Source organism: Mus caroli, chromosome 1 (assembly GCF_900094665.2).
Source record: "Mus caroli chromosome 1, CAROLI_EIJ_v1.1, whole genome shotgun sequence".
Taxonomy (NCBI): Eukaryota; Metazoa; Chordata; class Mammalia; order Rodentia; family Muridae; genus Mus; species Mus caroli.
Genome location: NC_034570.1, coordinates 160,391,666 through 160,407,245, shown reverse-complemented (window position 1 = coordinate 160,407,245; position 15,580 = coordinate 160,391,666). Strand labels below are relative to the sequence as shown.

Here is a 15,580-nt window from a genome sequence, read left to right as displayed (position 1 = left end):
AGAGAGAGAGAGAGAGAGAGAGAGAGAGAGAGAGAGAGAGAGAGAGAAAGAGAGAGAGAGAGACAGAGAGACACAGAGAATGCCTTCCGTGCAGCTTTTGTGTTAGGATGCTCAGAGAAATTAATTTTCTAAGTACTTAAGTGTGGCTAATAAGTTAAATTAGAACTGCAAGGTATTTGGGGAAGACTCTGCATCTAGTCACCCCCTGCCCCCAGGTCCCCAGGTCCCCTCTGGGTCGTGTGTTAGTAGTGCTGTGTTTGCGCTGGTTTGTTTTGTAATATGGAGGAAGGACACGATGTCCCTCATCTCTGATTGGAAAGAAGTCTGTCAAAAAATATAATTAATTTTTAATAAAAATTAAGTTAACACCCTCTCTTGGATTGAAGTTAAAGATGACAGAAGCAAAATGTATAGGTGGCTTTTATATGGCATGTTTCCAAAAGAGCCTTTAATTAAATTTCTTTCCTTGCCATTGTCTGTTTGATGGGCAGGTGGTAGAGAAAACGAATCCCACAGAGCCAGTTGGAGTGGTTTGCCGGGTGGATGGAGTATACCAGGTGGTGGAATACAGCGAGATCTCTCTGGCAACAGCTCAAAGGCGAAGCTCAGACGGACGGCTGCTGTTCAATGCAGGGAACATTGCCAATCACTACTTCACTGTCCCATTCCTGAAAGATGTTGTCAAGTATGAACAAAATAGGGACTCTATTTTTATTATTATTATTATTATTATTGTTGTTGTTGCTAATTAGAAATGTAACCTTTTAGGGAGCTGGGTAGAATTCCCAAACCTGCTCCATAGAACTCACGTGTTATCTTGAGGATCGATGCTCTCAGAGGGAAAACTCACATCGTGATTGCTTTACCTGAGCTGTGTCGCTTTGTCAGGTGCTGGGTCTGCGAGGCAGGCTTTCCCTGGTGCTTGGTACTTGGTCTTCCTGCCTCCAAGTGCTAGACGTATGCTGCTATGTCTAGAATTGTTTTCTTAATATAGAAATCATTATTTACATTTTCTAGGAGGAATCTAGATGTATAATATTTACACGTGAACTGAAGCTTAATCAGCGTTCTTCACTCGGATAGCTTCAGAGTTGCTGGTTGATGCACGTGTGCTTGAGTGTTTTCATTTTTTCTACATTTTGAATTGAAAAGTGATTCTATCTTTCCCCCCTTTATTTCTTAGTGTCTATGAACCTCAGTTGCAGCACCATGTGGCTCAAAAGAAGATCCCATATGTCGACTCCCAGGGGCACTTCATTAAGCCAGACAAGCCAAATGGAATAAAGATGGAAAAATTTGTCTTTGACATCTTCCAGTTTGCAAAGTATGATTTGGATGGCATCAGTAAGATCAAATATATGCAGTGAAGTGCTGCATTTTCCTGTTAGCCAAGAAGCCATGCTAGGAGTCCCATGAGAGTCTGTTTCAGCTAGACATTGTGACCACGAGAGTCATTCTCCAGGCTGAAGCCACTCCAGGTCTGGGTGGCCTGAAAGTACAATTAGAAAACAAAAGTCAACTGGCATTAGCTAGGCCTTTTGCAAAACTGTTCAAGTCATTTGTTTTTTACTGAGACACTAAAAAGATTATTATAAATAGTTGGCCAATTTTGCTTAGCATAACTGGCCTGTTCATGTTCAGCGAACTGCAAAGATCACATTGCATGTTGAGATAGATATTTCAGATTTTGGCCAATGTGAAAATGCAGAGAGCCCGCTACTTGTGTAACCTCATCTTCACACAGCCGTGTGCCTTTCTCGCCTTCCCCTTTCCGTTCTGTTTGCTGTTTTCAGACCGGATCCGTGTAGTAAGGATGTGCTTGAATTTCCGATCTTTCTGCCTCCACCTCCTGAGTGCTTGGGTTACGGGTGTGAGTCTGTCTGCTTCCCATGTGCCTTATTCATGCCTCTCTCAAAACATGTGATTTTTGTACGATAAAGTTTTTTCTTTCTCATCTGAAATGAGAGTTTATGTTTTTCAGTGGAGAAGAAAGTTCTGTTTCTCTTTGGATTAGTGATAAATATTATTTGTGATCACTTGAAATTGGCTGAAGAAACCTTGACACTGAGTCCCAAAGACTTAGGTACCCTGGGAGGAGTCAGGGCTGTGTGGACAGTTCTGTTCCCCATGAATGGCATCTCTGTGTCTCCACTCTAGGAAGTTTGTGGTGTATGAAGTATTACGGGAAGATGAGTTTTCCCCGCTCAAGAATGCAGACAGTCAGAACGGGAAGGACAACCCGACCACCGCAAGGCATGCTTTGATGTCCCTTCACCACTGCTGGGTCCTCAATGCCGGGGGACACTTCATAGATGAGAATGGCTCTCGCCTCCCAGCCATCCCCCGGTAAGTCACTGTCTTTGCTTTTGTGTGTGTACTGCTTTCAGCTTTTTCCTTTTCTGTCTGATGTATCCCTAGATCTTGCTTATTTATTTTTAAAGTAGCTTTGTATAAGTAGTTGCTGATGTAAAGTGACCGTAGCTTTGCCCATTACGAAGAGAATGCCAGCCTCAGTTCTCTTTAAGAGAAAGCTCTTGAAGAGCTCTTTTTGTTTTGGAACATCCTTATTGTGTCCATGAAATAATTTTTACTAACTAATGGTCAGATGGTGTTATTTTAGTGTGTCATGTGACCAAAGCCATTAACAATACACTGTACTACAGGCGAGGTCCTTAAACATGGACGTTGTTTCTGCTGCCATATGTCTATTAATGAGGCCCACCAAGACATTGCTTACATTTACCCACAGGCTGTGCCGTGCTCTCACCACAGCACTGGAGACGGTGCCTTGAAGGAAAGTGAACACCAGTTACATTCGCTGATACGCAGACCTCACAAGTATTTTGGGTTTTAGATGATAAGACAAAAGGCACTTGGAGCTTTTCATGTTTCGCTTTTAACCTAAGTCCTCTATCTTATAATAACAGTTGCTGGCACCTGGAAATGTCCCTTTCAATATCTTTTGTGGTTTTGTACTTGGGTGAATTATTTTGCCGTTTAAGTTTTGTTCTTTTTGTTTGTTTTGGGTTTTTTTTCTTTTGAGTCAAGTCTTCGCTATGTAGCCCTGGCTGTCCTGGAACTCATTCTGTAGACCAGGCTGGCCTTGAACTCGTAGAGATCCACCTGCCTCTGCTTCCAGAGTGCTGGGATTAAAGGAGTGCACCACCACTACCTGGCTTAATTTTTGTTCTTCAGAGATAAAACTCTGGCTGCATGCAAACACTGGGCTGCTGGGCCGTGGAGTGCACTGTCCCCTGACCATGCTACGGGGAGGAACAGTGCTAGCTTGTCTTTCAGTCCAAGGCCAGTTAGGCAGGCTCTGCCTGCTCAACAAGCTTGCTCTGTGACATGTCACACTATTCTCATGCTCATCTGCCATTGAGTTTGGTTTTTTTGATTTATATTTTTTTATTGCTTCTCATGCCAGGTTTATGAGTCACCACAAGGGCATGCCACTGGGCTAAGTATAGTTTGCAGCTCCACCTCATTGTTATTATTTGTTTCCATTCCCATTAATGCTTATTTATTCCTACATAGCAGTGCTACAAATGGAAAGTCAGAGGCCATCACAGCTGATGTCAATCACAAGTAAATATACCAGCCTGCCTGCAGTGCATGGTGATGGGGCTGTGCTTCTCTCCGTACTAACTGGCATCGTAGTTTAGTGTTCTGCCTTTGGGGTTCTGGAGGGAGGAGGACTGAAGCTCTGGTGTGTGGGTGCACTGCTTTCCTGGTGGCAGGTCTCTATCTGGGTAACACTAACTCAGACTCTCTGTGCATGCAGGAAGTGGGGAGCATGCTTGACTGAAGAATCTGGGAGTGGCTGTTTGAGCCCATCATGATGAGGAGAGCTGTGGGACCCAGGGCAGGTTCCTGGCAGGGAGAACAAAGTTGGCTATATACTGTGTAGCATAAGCAAGATGAAAACAGCATTCTGCAAATGTATTTTACTCAGTTGAATATATGTGCTCTTAGGATGGAGTTTGACTACTCCTGATATTCATTCAACAGCTGCTAATGTGGAGAAGACATCTTTCATTTTATTTGCACACTTTTTGGCTTTGTTTTTATTTTGAGAAAGGGTCTTGGTTTTCAGCCAAGTCTGGCCTGGAACTCTGTTTTCCTATGTATCTTCAAGTGCAGGGATTATAGCCACATACCACCATATATGGCTAGGCCACTGTTTTCATCATTGAGTTATTTAGATTCTTAAGTATATATCTTTTTGTTTTCCTTTATTAGCAGGCCATTTTATAGCTAGAACTAACACAGCCTCTCTCACCTGGTTAGTGGCAAGATTTTTTTTATTGTGGGTTTTATATTATTTTTGCTATTATTTTTATAGTTAAAGGTCAGCTGATGTTTTTGCTGCCCCCCCCCTTTAAAAAAAAAGATTTATTTATTTGTTATATGTAAGTACACTGTAGCTAGCTGTCTTCAGACACCCCAGAAGAGGGCATCAGATCTCATGACAGATGGTTGTGAGCCACCATGTGGTTGCTGGGACTTGAACTTAGGACCTTCAGAGGAACAGTCAATGCTCTTAACCACTGAGCCATCTCTCCAGCCTTTTTGCTGCCCTTTTAAAAGTAGATTTAGGGGCTGAAGAGATGGCTCAATGGTTAAGAGCCCTGATTGATCTTTGAAAGAACCCAGGTTCAATTCTCAGCACCTACATGGCAGCTCACAACTATCTGTAACTCTAGTTTAGGAGATCTTATACACACACACACACACACACACACACACACATTCCAATAATAAATAAACATTTAAAAGATGAAATGGAAATATTTTATGTAAGACAGAGAAAAAGTAAGTTGGAGATACTTTGAAGAATAAAAGCAAGGATGTGGAGTCTTGACAAAAGTGACTATTTTTCATCTTAATTTACTGTTAACTACTGAAAATTTCCTTGGTGATGGGATTAGGGGCCAGTTGACTATTGGGCCATTTCACCAGTAAGCTGAGTGTCTAGGTTTGGTGGTGACCGTCCTGTCTTCTCTCCTTCAGGGCCTCTGAAGTCTGTTTTCTTAGTTCCTTCCCGTTTGGATTCAAGGACTATCACTTTGGGGCAGGAACAGAAGTTACATATTCAGACCAGTTTTAGATTTGTTTCTTGGGTTCAAAACCACACTGTCATCATAGTGACTGAGTCCTTCAGGGGATTAACTGACCTGGGCTCTGTGCGTCTTACCAATGTGATAGGCCTTCGTTTTCCATATTTGGTTTAGTCTGACTGAGCTTCTCCGGAGGGGTCAGAGGGTCCTTGTCATAAGAATATGGCAGACTCTGTGGGGAGACCTTAGCCTCTTTTCTTGTCGCTAGACTGTCATTTCCCTTTGGAATTGGTTTAGTCATTTCTCTAGCAAGCTCCCAAGCCTGCAGCTGCAGTTAGTATCCACAGGACGCAGGAGAGACTAGTCATTCCTAACAGCCTACTGGGATTCAAGGCACAGCCATAAAAATTAAGAGATGTTGTCAGGCACTGTGAGACTATTCTGACATGTGGCATGCCTAATATTTATTCTTGGAGACAGGGATGTGCAGGCATCTAATACGTTTATCAGTGAACAGAAGCAGTCATGAAATGAGGAGTGGGGGCGGGGAATGTTGGAGCTGGTGGATATGGTGTCTGTAGTCAGAGGGGCTGTGATTGGGATAACTTGGACTACTCCCAAGACTGGTCTCCATTACTATATAGCGACTCATGAGTGAAGCAGCAGGCTGCGGGCATTGGAACAGAACATAGAGTGCCTTGAGTGGACTCAGGTGACCTACTTAGTAACACTGGCCTGTGACTGGCCTTAGGAGCCATTCTTGGAAGAGGAGAGGCCATAGCTTGAGGCTACAAAGAGGCTGGGTTTTGTGTGTGCCATCTACTTGTTGCTAGGACTGTTTCTGTTTTTAAGAGAGAAGTTCTTGCTGGATAGCTCTTGTTGGCCTCAGACTCTTAGTGTTCTGTTTCCTTTAGCTTCCCCAAGTGCTGGGAATACGGTCATGTTCCATCTGCCTGCCTGCCTGCCTCTCTCTCTCTCTCTCTCTCTCTCTCTCTCTCTTCCTCCCTCCCTCCCTCCTTCTGTCCCTCCCTCCTTTCTTTCCTTCCTTCCTTTCTCTTTTAAAAATCATTTTTTCAAATTCTTTTATCTTTTAAAAATATTATTGTATCACTTTCCCCTTTTCTTTCCTCCCTTCAACCCCTTTGGTTCCTGTCAAAATCATGGTCTCTTGTTGATGTATGAATGTATGTATATATGTATGCATGTATTTATGTTTGTATCTGTATATATGCATATCTATGTAAATTTATACATGTAAATCTGTAAATACAGCCTGCTCTGTCCTAGTCCGTTTAGTGTTACTTGTGTGTCTATAATTTTAGAGCTCACCACTTGGTATTGGATAACCAATTAGAGGGCTCATCCCTGGGAAAGACTGTTTCTCCTGCTCTCAGCATTCCTTTGTTGCCTGTAATTCTTTGTCTAGGGGTGGGATCACATGAGAGTTCTCCCTTTCATGTTAGCATGGCTACTGATGTTGTCCTTGTTCAGGCAGCCATATTGTTCAGGTGTCACGGGTGAAGCTTCCTTGTCATTTCTAGGAGACACAATATCACAGTTTTCCTGATTCTCTGGATTTTAAAGTCTTTCAGCCTCCTCTTCTGAGATGTTCCCTGAGCCTTTGCTACAGGAGTTGTACGTGTATTCATCAGGGCAGGGCACCCACAATCCCTTTTTCTCTGTGTTTTGACAAGTTGTTGCAAAGAGAGGTTGTTTGGTTTTTGTTTTTGTTTTTTGAGAGAGAGATGAGAGCTATGCTAATCTTTTAGTATGAGGATGGATATTTAGAATATAGTTAGAAAGATGGCCAGCGTTGCCTCTTCTGAGTCCCATGACTTCACCAGCCTTGGATGATTGACTAAACTGAGTTGCAGGTATGGTTGACCCCTGCTAAGTGGACTGTCAGTCCGATAAAGAGTGCCATTATTGCACCCTTCGATAGTCAGAGCTGGCCTTGAACTCACTATGTAGACAAGGAAGGCCTTGAACTTCTGATCCTCCTGCCTCTGACTTCTGAGTTCCGGGACTACAAACATCCAGCACCTTGCACGATTGATGCAGTGCAGGGGATAGAACCCAGAACCTCATGCCTGCTAGGCAAGCAGTCTACACACTGATCTACATTCTGAATCTACTGTTGGCAAGATTTTTGAGATAGTACCGTTCTCCAAGGACTGACTATAAGGAAAACACTATTTACTAACTGTTGTTATACTATCTAGACATTCAGAATTCCAAATATCTATAGAGTATCAAATTGTGACCTAGAATTGGCAAACAATGACTCTGCCTTGTCTTTGCTTGGTATTTTCTGCCCTAGTGCTTTAGAAAGGCACTGTTGGTAACACAGTGCTTTGAGACACATTCATGAATTAGCTAATACAAAAGACTTAGATTATATAAGAAAATCTTGTACTGGGAAATCATGGAACAAGGAACAAAATGTTCTTTATCTGTGCTGTGCAATGTGGTTGTCATTGCCTCGCTGTGGTTCCTGAGCACTGGAATGTGATTGTTCCAACCAAGAAGCTGAAGGTTGAAATTTTCAGTTTAAGTAGCGCTTTGGTGACCGTGTGGACGATGCAACACTAGAGTGCCTGTCTATGTTAGGATTTGACTGTGCTTTGTGAACATTAAAATAGACGTGAAGGAGTCAAGAGGCCTATCAGTGGGCCTGGCACACAGTGCATGTCTGTCTAATGAATAGTCCCTTTTTAATGACCTTCCTGAGATTGGAAATGAGATTGTGTGAGAGGGTGGTATATAAAGAGCTGGTGGAGTTATAGGGACTTGTTCAAGTACTTGTGTCTAATAACGATAATGTGTTAACTTTCAGGACATTTATTGTAGAGGAGGCTCCAGGGTAGGCTCCATTCTTTAACTAGAATTTTGTTACCTGCAAGCCCCCCAGAGGAAGTCTGTGGTCTGTATTTTCATACTAGGAAACATCATGGAAAGCAGAATCTTTTAACATGCCTATGTCTTTTTCCTTAGCTTGAAAGATGCCAACGATGTACCGATCCAGTGTGAAATCTCTCCCCTCATCTCTTATGCTGGAGAAGTAAGTTTGCTTCACGTTCCTTCGCCACCAAGAAGTATTGATAAGGATTTGAAGATGTCGATCTCTTAATTAGCCCATATAGGTCATGCCACAGTGCACACACTTTGATCAGCACTCAGGAGCCTAGGAATATATTTATTACTTACCAGTGTAAAGTAAACTTTACAGAGCAGGGCCTTGGCGTTGCTTTGGGTGGCAGGAGAGTTGTTTCAGAGGAGGTGCAGTGTGCTCCTCAGGAGCTCCTCCGAGGCTCGAGCAGAGGAGCTGTGCTTTCGGAACTTTTGAGAATTTCTGCTGTGTCTTTCATCCATACCATAAATGAACCACCTGCCATTAACAGAAATCTATAACGTTTAGTGTGCTTCACCTACCCATTAATGCTTATGTTTTAGTGCTTTTAAAAACGAAATAAGTGTTTTATAATTGGCTGGCTGCTTTTTTAATGCAGTGTAAGTTTTCCTCCCAGGCATCTATCTGCTTTGTTCAAACCCTGATACTTTACAGACCTGTGGAGTTGAGGTTCCCCACTGTTCTGTTTACACAGATCTTCCTGGAATTTCTGTAGCAGCACAGATAGTCCATTAGAAAATAACACAAACCAAAAAGAAAGAAATTAACATTTTTTGGCATTTGTCTTATGATTCCACAAATCAGCCATTAAGTCTAGTCTCCAAAGCATGTGAAGTGAATATTTAACTTCTAAATTCTTACTTTTTAACTAGCTTTTGGCATAACACCTTTAAATGTTAAGTGCAGCTACCAGGCCAGTGTTGTGGGGCAGAGAGAGACCTGCTCCTTTTCTGACACTTTTCATTTCAATCCTTTAGGGCCTTGAAGGTTATGTGGCAGATAAAGAGTTCCATGCACCGTTAATCATCGATGAGAATGGAGTTCATGAGCTGGTGAAAAATGGCATATAAATCCTAACAGGCCACATAGGGAGCCGTTGTTTTGGTAGATCAACTGTGAACCTGCTGGACCTCTCCTGGACAGCTGGAGTTTGGACATGCATAGAGTCTCATTTGCTTGCTAGTATCTGATAAGCAACACAGACTTCCCAGATCTAGATGACTGGATTTCATTTTTAAAAGCATTTTTTTTTTTTTTGTGATTCTCAACTCACTGAAGGTCTTATTTATATTTTTTAACTATATAAATTCTTCCAAGCCAAGGCTCACATTGGCCACCCAGGAAACTTCGTCAGCTTGACTGTGGTTGGATGTTCAGCATGACTTCACTTGAAGCTGGAAGCATTTGTTTTCGAAGTTGTACATATTGATAAGTCAGCGTACGTGTCAGAGGTTTCTATGGTACTAAAATTTTGTTTTATTTTATCAAGCATTAAAGTTTTTTAAGAAAATAACTGGACAGCAAAATAAAATTATCCTCTTGTCACTGCCTTGTTTCTACCTTAAGAAAATTCTATTGGCAAAATACAGAACTTGGGAAGTGTTTTGAGATAATGCATAAACCAAGTGCGTGGAGTCACGGCTTTCTTCAGCAGGCAGCCGACATTGGGCTTTGTCTTCTCTCACTTTCCAGTCTCTACCAAATGTTTCCCAGATGCAAAGGGCACTCGGCTCAGTTGGAGACACTTTTGGTACCTGGCTGGGCAAGTGGGGTGGTACTAATGCCGAAAAGCAGATCCATACCAAATGTGTAGAGCAACTCCTACAGCAAGGAGTGACCAGCCAGTGTCCTCCATAGCAAATGTCTGGAGTAACCTCCTACAGTGTGAGTGACCAGTCAGTGTCCCAGGATTTAAGGTTGAGGCATGCGTAAATCAGTTATTTACCTATTGTCCCTACATATCTTGTAGCACTTAAAACATAATCACTGCAATTCTGATTTTTTAAAAATTATAAGATTGAAAAAGAGCGGCAAACGTGAATCTTCAAAATGTACCAGAAGTCATGATTGTTGATTAACCATTTATCTAAAAATTCCATCTAAAAATGGAAATACTGAGCATTATGGATACATTTAAATAACATGCTTTGGCCCCCTAACATCTAGATAAATGCAAGAGTATAGAAATTATATTTAGAGACTAGCACATTTTCTTTTCCATTAATAAGCTACTGTAAGATGGACCAAGTGTGAGCCTTTCAGTGTCACTTTTTACAGAGCTTATATGTTGATTGTTGGGTTTTGTTCATTTGTTTTGTTTTTGTACTAAGGCCTACCTAATATATCGTGCATATCTTCTATTTCAGCAGCCCAATGTTGCTGTTATCTATTGAAGAGATTTATGGAACTCGAGTTCTCTTTTCATGAGCTCCAAGTGAATTGAGTTTTTAGCACCTGAGTGTGGGATCCATTGTCATTTTTTTTCCCAGAACCTTTACTTGTTATTTTTCTTTCTGTGTCATTAGTTTACTGGACATCACAGGGAAGAGGAGACGGGGGGGGGGGGGGGGGGGGGTGGTGGGGTGGGGCGATGGTGGTGTGTTTATTGGAGAGGAACAGCAAAGGGAATCTCAAGTAAGGAGTGAGCCCGGAGGCCATGACAGTGTGAGGAGAAGCACGTATGCCACAGGTGGTTCTCATTAAGTCCTGCCCCAATGTTATCCACATGCAGGACTGGATAGTGTTTCCAAAAGAGGAACCGAAGTCATTTGGCCACAGTGGAGATTTTATGAGAGAATTAATAGAGTCCACTCAGATCACACTATGAGTATTTGATTGGCAGCCACAGTGCACGTGCAGGCCCTCAGGTGTGTTCCATTGCTTCCACTGGAAGATGAACAAAAGATGTGTCGATCCCCACCTCCATCCCCAGGTTTGGAGGCTTTTCATGATGGGAGATTTTATTTCTAGTTCTAGATTATTCTAGCATTTCCTCTTGATGACTGCCAAGTCTGATCTGGAGAAGAGGTGAGAGACACCACGTATAATCTATGAGGAATATAATCTACAGCCATTTGGTTAGTTTTCCAGTCTGTTTTTCTACTGCCCGAGACGGGTGCTTTTGCAATTCAGTCTCCGTTGACGCAAAAACCACAATGTTTACCTCGAAGGTCCTAAGAGATAATTTATTCTGGAGTCAAATATGAGTGATTGTAGCCTGGGGGCACAGAGTTAGGTTACCCCAAATTCCATGTTCCAATGCGGAAGTATTTTTGAACTCTTTATTGTAAAACAAAAAAAAAGTTGTAAAAGTGCTTTTCAAATACACTGAAGTTTAAAATCGGAGAAATCTCAGTTATAAGCCTTATGCTGTCAGATAACTCTTTGCCTCTTGGCTGGAAGAGTAGAGTTTTGTTAGTTAATACATTCCAAAAGATTTTTTTGTTTGTGTGTGTGTTTGTTTTTAAACTATTAGTCACAGGATGTTAGTCCTGAAACAGGTGGACTAGAATGGCCATCAAGGGGGCTAAAAAGATAGCCCAGAATAAACTGTAATTAGGCTCTGGACCTGCAACATCAACCCTTCCACACCACTGAAGTTCTAACTAGACAATCAGCCCTGCTGCACAGTTTCTTTCCAGGAATTCTTGTTCACTTCTCTGCAGCTCCAGTTTTTAGGAAATGCACATTGAGAAGTGATCCTTAAGGGAGCCAGTGAGGTCATAGCCAGCATTCTGGAGACATAAAAGGTACAACAGTTCTTTCCTTAATAGTTTTCATTGAAAAACATTCATAATAAAGATAATTTAATGCTAAGAAGGACGTTAAACAGGAACAAACAGTGATCTCCATCGACTGGAGTTAGGCAGCAAGAGTGCTCGAGAACTCTATTGTGTTAGGGTTCTCCAGGGAAACGACTTCTAAGGAGGTTGACAGGTAGATAGGAGAGTTATATAGACATTTCTCTGGACAGATTGGCTCATAAGGTTGTAGAAGCTAAGTTCTGTGACCTCGTGATTATAAGCTTGAAGTCTGAAAAAGTCAGTGGTATAATTCTAGTCCATTGTCAAGGTAGAGAACTAATAGTGTACATCCCAGCCAGTCAGAAGATGCCAGGGTCATAAAACAAAGCAGATGGTTGTCCCAGCTCAAACAGCACATGCGTACTTCTCCCACCTTTTTTGCTTCCACAGGCCCTCAGTAGTAGTTCCCACATGAACAAGGCTGATCTTTACAGTACACTGATTTAGGGTTTCATATGCTGATGTCTTCCATCCCCCACCTCCTTCCTCCCCAAGCATCCTTAGAGACCCCTTGGGAAGAATAGTTTCCCAGCTCTCTGGGTTTTTCTTAGCCTAAGGAAACTGACACAAAATTAATATCTCATCACTGTGGGAATATAGATGCTTAATAGACTGCCTTTAGATCACTAAGTTCTAACAAAATAAATGTATGCCACCCACTAAAATAGTCATGAACATAAAAAAGTTCCTAACACAGAAGTGAGTGGGAGGGGAGGCTAGCGCCTGTGCAGCCTGCTCCAGTCTCCAGCGTGCACTCTCACTACAAGGCTAAATTTATGTTGAGAACTTTTTTTTTATTAGATATTTTCTTTATTTACATTTCAAATGTTATCCCCTTTCCTAGTTTCCTCTCCAAAAATCCCCCTATGCCCTCCCCCTCCTCCTGCTCCCCTCCCCATCCACTCCTGCTTCCTGGCCCTGGCATTCCCCTATATTGGGGCATAGAACCTTCACAAGACCAAGGGCCTCTCCTCCCAGTGATGGCCTAGTCCTCCCATTGATGACCGACTAGGCCATCCTCTGCTACATATACAGCTAGAGACACGAGCTCTGGGGGATACTGGTTAGTTCATATTGTTGTTCCACCTATAGGGTTGCAGACCCCATCAGCTCCTTGGGTTCTTTCTCTAGCTCCTCCATTGGGGGCCCTGTGTTCCATCCAATAGATGACTGTGAGCATCCACTTCTGTGTTTGCCAGGCACTGGCAGAGCCTCTCAGGAGACAGCCTTTTTCATTTGAGAAGAGAACTGCGGAGAAATCTTCACCTTGTAACAATGACGTTATTCCAAATAGGCAGTGATTAAGAATTGGCAGAAATGAATTCATAGTAGGAAAACAGAATAACAAAGTCCTATAGAAGGGATGGCAACTGAGCAAGGAGCACAGGGATTTGCCAGGGTTTTCAAATACTCTGAACTTGGGCAGTGGTCATGGAGCCATTTAAAGGAAAAAAAAAATCCTAAAACTAAACAGTTAAGATTTGTTATTCTTCGAAGTTCTGCCTCAATTAAGAAGAAAAACACTTTATACCTCATGCAGTTTTGTTTCAAGATATATTATAATTCATTGGTCAAAGATGGGGTTTAAATAACTTAAAATTTCATTACTAGGATATGGAAGAGTAGGGATTAAAATCCAAGTCTTCTGGCTCTACAGTCTTGTCACACGGTCTAATCCAAACAGCATTCTGAAAATGTTGAGCACAAGCTAAAGTGTTGGAGAGAGGAACAGACAGAAACAGTTGTGCTTTTACAAGGTTTAAGCTCTTTGTGCTGAAGAGGAAATGGAAAAGCTAAGAATCAATTGTTTTTTGTGACTATCACCATCAACAGTTCAAGGAAGAGGCAAGTTGGCAAACTTTGGCCTTAGGTTGGGAATGATCATAGCACAAGGAGAGAGAGGGCCGGATGACTGAAGGCAGAGCCATACTTGGGCTACTGTGAAATAATGAGGATCTTGACTAGGTTATTCAACATCAGCCAAAGACCCATCAATTGCTCCTGGGCCTGGGTGACATTTTCTTGTTATCTGGAAGGTAGGTGTGTGTGTATGTGAGTGTGCATGTGTGTATGTGTGTGCATATGTGTGTGAGTGTACATGTGTGTATATATGTATGTGTGTGCATATGTGTATGTGTGCGAGTGTGTGTATGTGTGTGCATGTGTGTGAGTATGTGTGGCAGCAGGGCACTTCTGAGAATACTTAACATCTGAGAGAACAGCACTATATTTAGGCAAATCTAATTGTTTCAAGGGAAAGATTCCTACATTCTTTGAACATGCTTATCTGCTCATAAAAGACATCCTGAAGAGGCGAGCATTTGGCAGCCTGAATTTGGCACAAGTCAGAATGTCATAGTGGAAGAGGGCCTGAGAGCACAAGATCCCATCCAACCCCATTCATTGAGCAATTGGGAAATGCAATAGAAATCTTGATAACTCACATATAGGAGATGGGAAGAGAAAAACAATCAACCTACAATTTGTGTCTCAAGTTCCAGGGGAAATCAGACCCTAGAAGAGAAGACACTTGAGAGCTCATTCTCAAAGATAAGCATATTCAGATGGAGAGGCTCAGAGTCCTATTACAATCAGCATTATTGGTCAAAAGCTATTGGGAGAGGGATCGTTACTTGACTGTTTAGTTCTTAAGTATGAACTCAGGTGACAACATCGTGTCACAAAAAGATTGGACACATCTGTGGATAGGGACTCCCCCCAACCCCCATAGCCTTCTGAAATCCTTTACAATGTAGTTGCCATTGTCCTTTCCCTCAGGACTTAACCTAGCTCTAATATGCCAAGCTGTTAGGAGGACTAGTATAAAGAAAACTCGAGGTTAGTAATATGAGGGTATCAGACCCAGTATGGTGAATACACCTGTAATTGCAGCCCCTGACAAATGGAGGCAGAAGGATCTTAAATTCATAGAGAGTTTGGAGTGAGCCTGAAATACATGAAACGCTGCCATGAAGAGACATAAAATATGAGGGTAATAGTCGAAGCCCTGAAGCAGAATATTTTTGGCAGACTTGGTTCCTCATGTCTTCTGACTGTACTATAGACTATTTCCTGTGAGTCAGCTGTCCCTGAGGCCTCATCTTGGCAGGCCACAGTTCTTTGTGGCTTTTGTGGAAGGGTTATGTCTGAGCAGCAGAGGGCAGTATGAACAAATGCTGGGATGAAGTAGCAACTCAGCCTTGGTTCAGGAGCTCTGGCTTTGCAGCAATGAATGTCATGAATCCTCCCAGAGCTTACTTCCTAGCCCAACCATCTTGCCCCGTGACGCTACAGGTGTGTCTTTCTGTTACTCTTCCCACTTGCAGGAGACTAGAGTACTTAGTTTGAATGATTCATTTTACATATAAATAACTGAGGTTCCAAAAGAAGTGACTCCCTTAAGGATGTGCATCTAGGTAGTAACAGTTCAGACTACATGCTAGATCTGAGCTGGGGTCAGGATTTAGGCACCAACTGTTTACTAAGATTAATTCAAGCCTAAGTGTGGTTTAAATGGCAGAGACGATAGGTGAAGATGAAGGATGAGGCAGAGCTTATGACAGACAGAAATAGCAATAGCAAGGATTATGCAAATTGGTGAGGTTTCTTTTTCAATATATCTTTTCTAGATTCCATTTCAACAAAAGCCCTTTTCAAAAGAGGGTGCAGGTTGGTGGTGTAGCTCAGTGGTAGAGTGCCTGGACTGCATAGCCCTAGGTTGGTGGTGTAGCTCAGTGGTAGAGTGCCTGGACTGCATAGCCCTAGGTTGGTGGTGTAGCTCAGTGGTAGAGTGCCTGGACTGCATA

General features: G+C 42.3%; 1 protein-coding gene across 4 annotated transcripts in view; it reads left to right on the top strand.

Moving 5' to 3' along the window:
- The window catches only part of Uap1 (UDP-N-acetylglucosamine pyrophosphorylase 1), a 33,141-nt gene extending 22,678 nt beyond the window's left edge, over nucleotides 1–10,463 (top strand). The window contains exons 7-12 of one of the 4 annotated variants that reach the window (XM_021153293.2): nucleotides 492–685; nucleotides 1,184–1,324; nucleotides 2,158–2,346; nucleotides 3,538–3,588; nucleotides 8,055–8,121; nucleotides 8,949–10,463. In XM_021153293.2, the coding sequence (XP_021008952.1) occupies nucleotides 492–685; nucleotides 1,184–1,324; nucleotides 2,158–2,346; nucleotides 3,538–3,588; nucleotides 8,055–8,121; nucleotides 8,949–9,041 (735 nt within the window). In that variant the 3' untranslated portion in view covers nucleotides 9,042–10,463. The remainder of the gene's footprint in view (nucleotides 1–491; nucleotides 686–1,183; nucleotides 1,325–2,157; nucleotides 2,347–3,537; nucleotides 3,589–8,054; nucleotides 8,122–8,948) is intronic. The other 3 variants (XM_021153370.1, XM_021153213.2, XM_021153450.2) reach the window with 3 other exon arrangements.
- The last annotated feature ends 5,117 nt before the right edge of the window (nucleotides 10,464–15,580 follow it).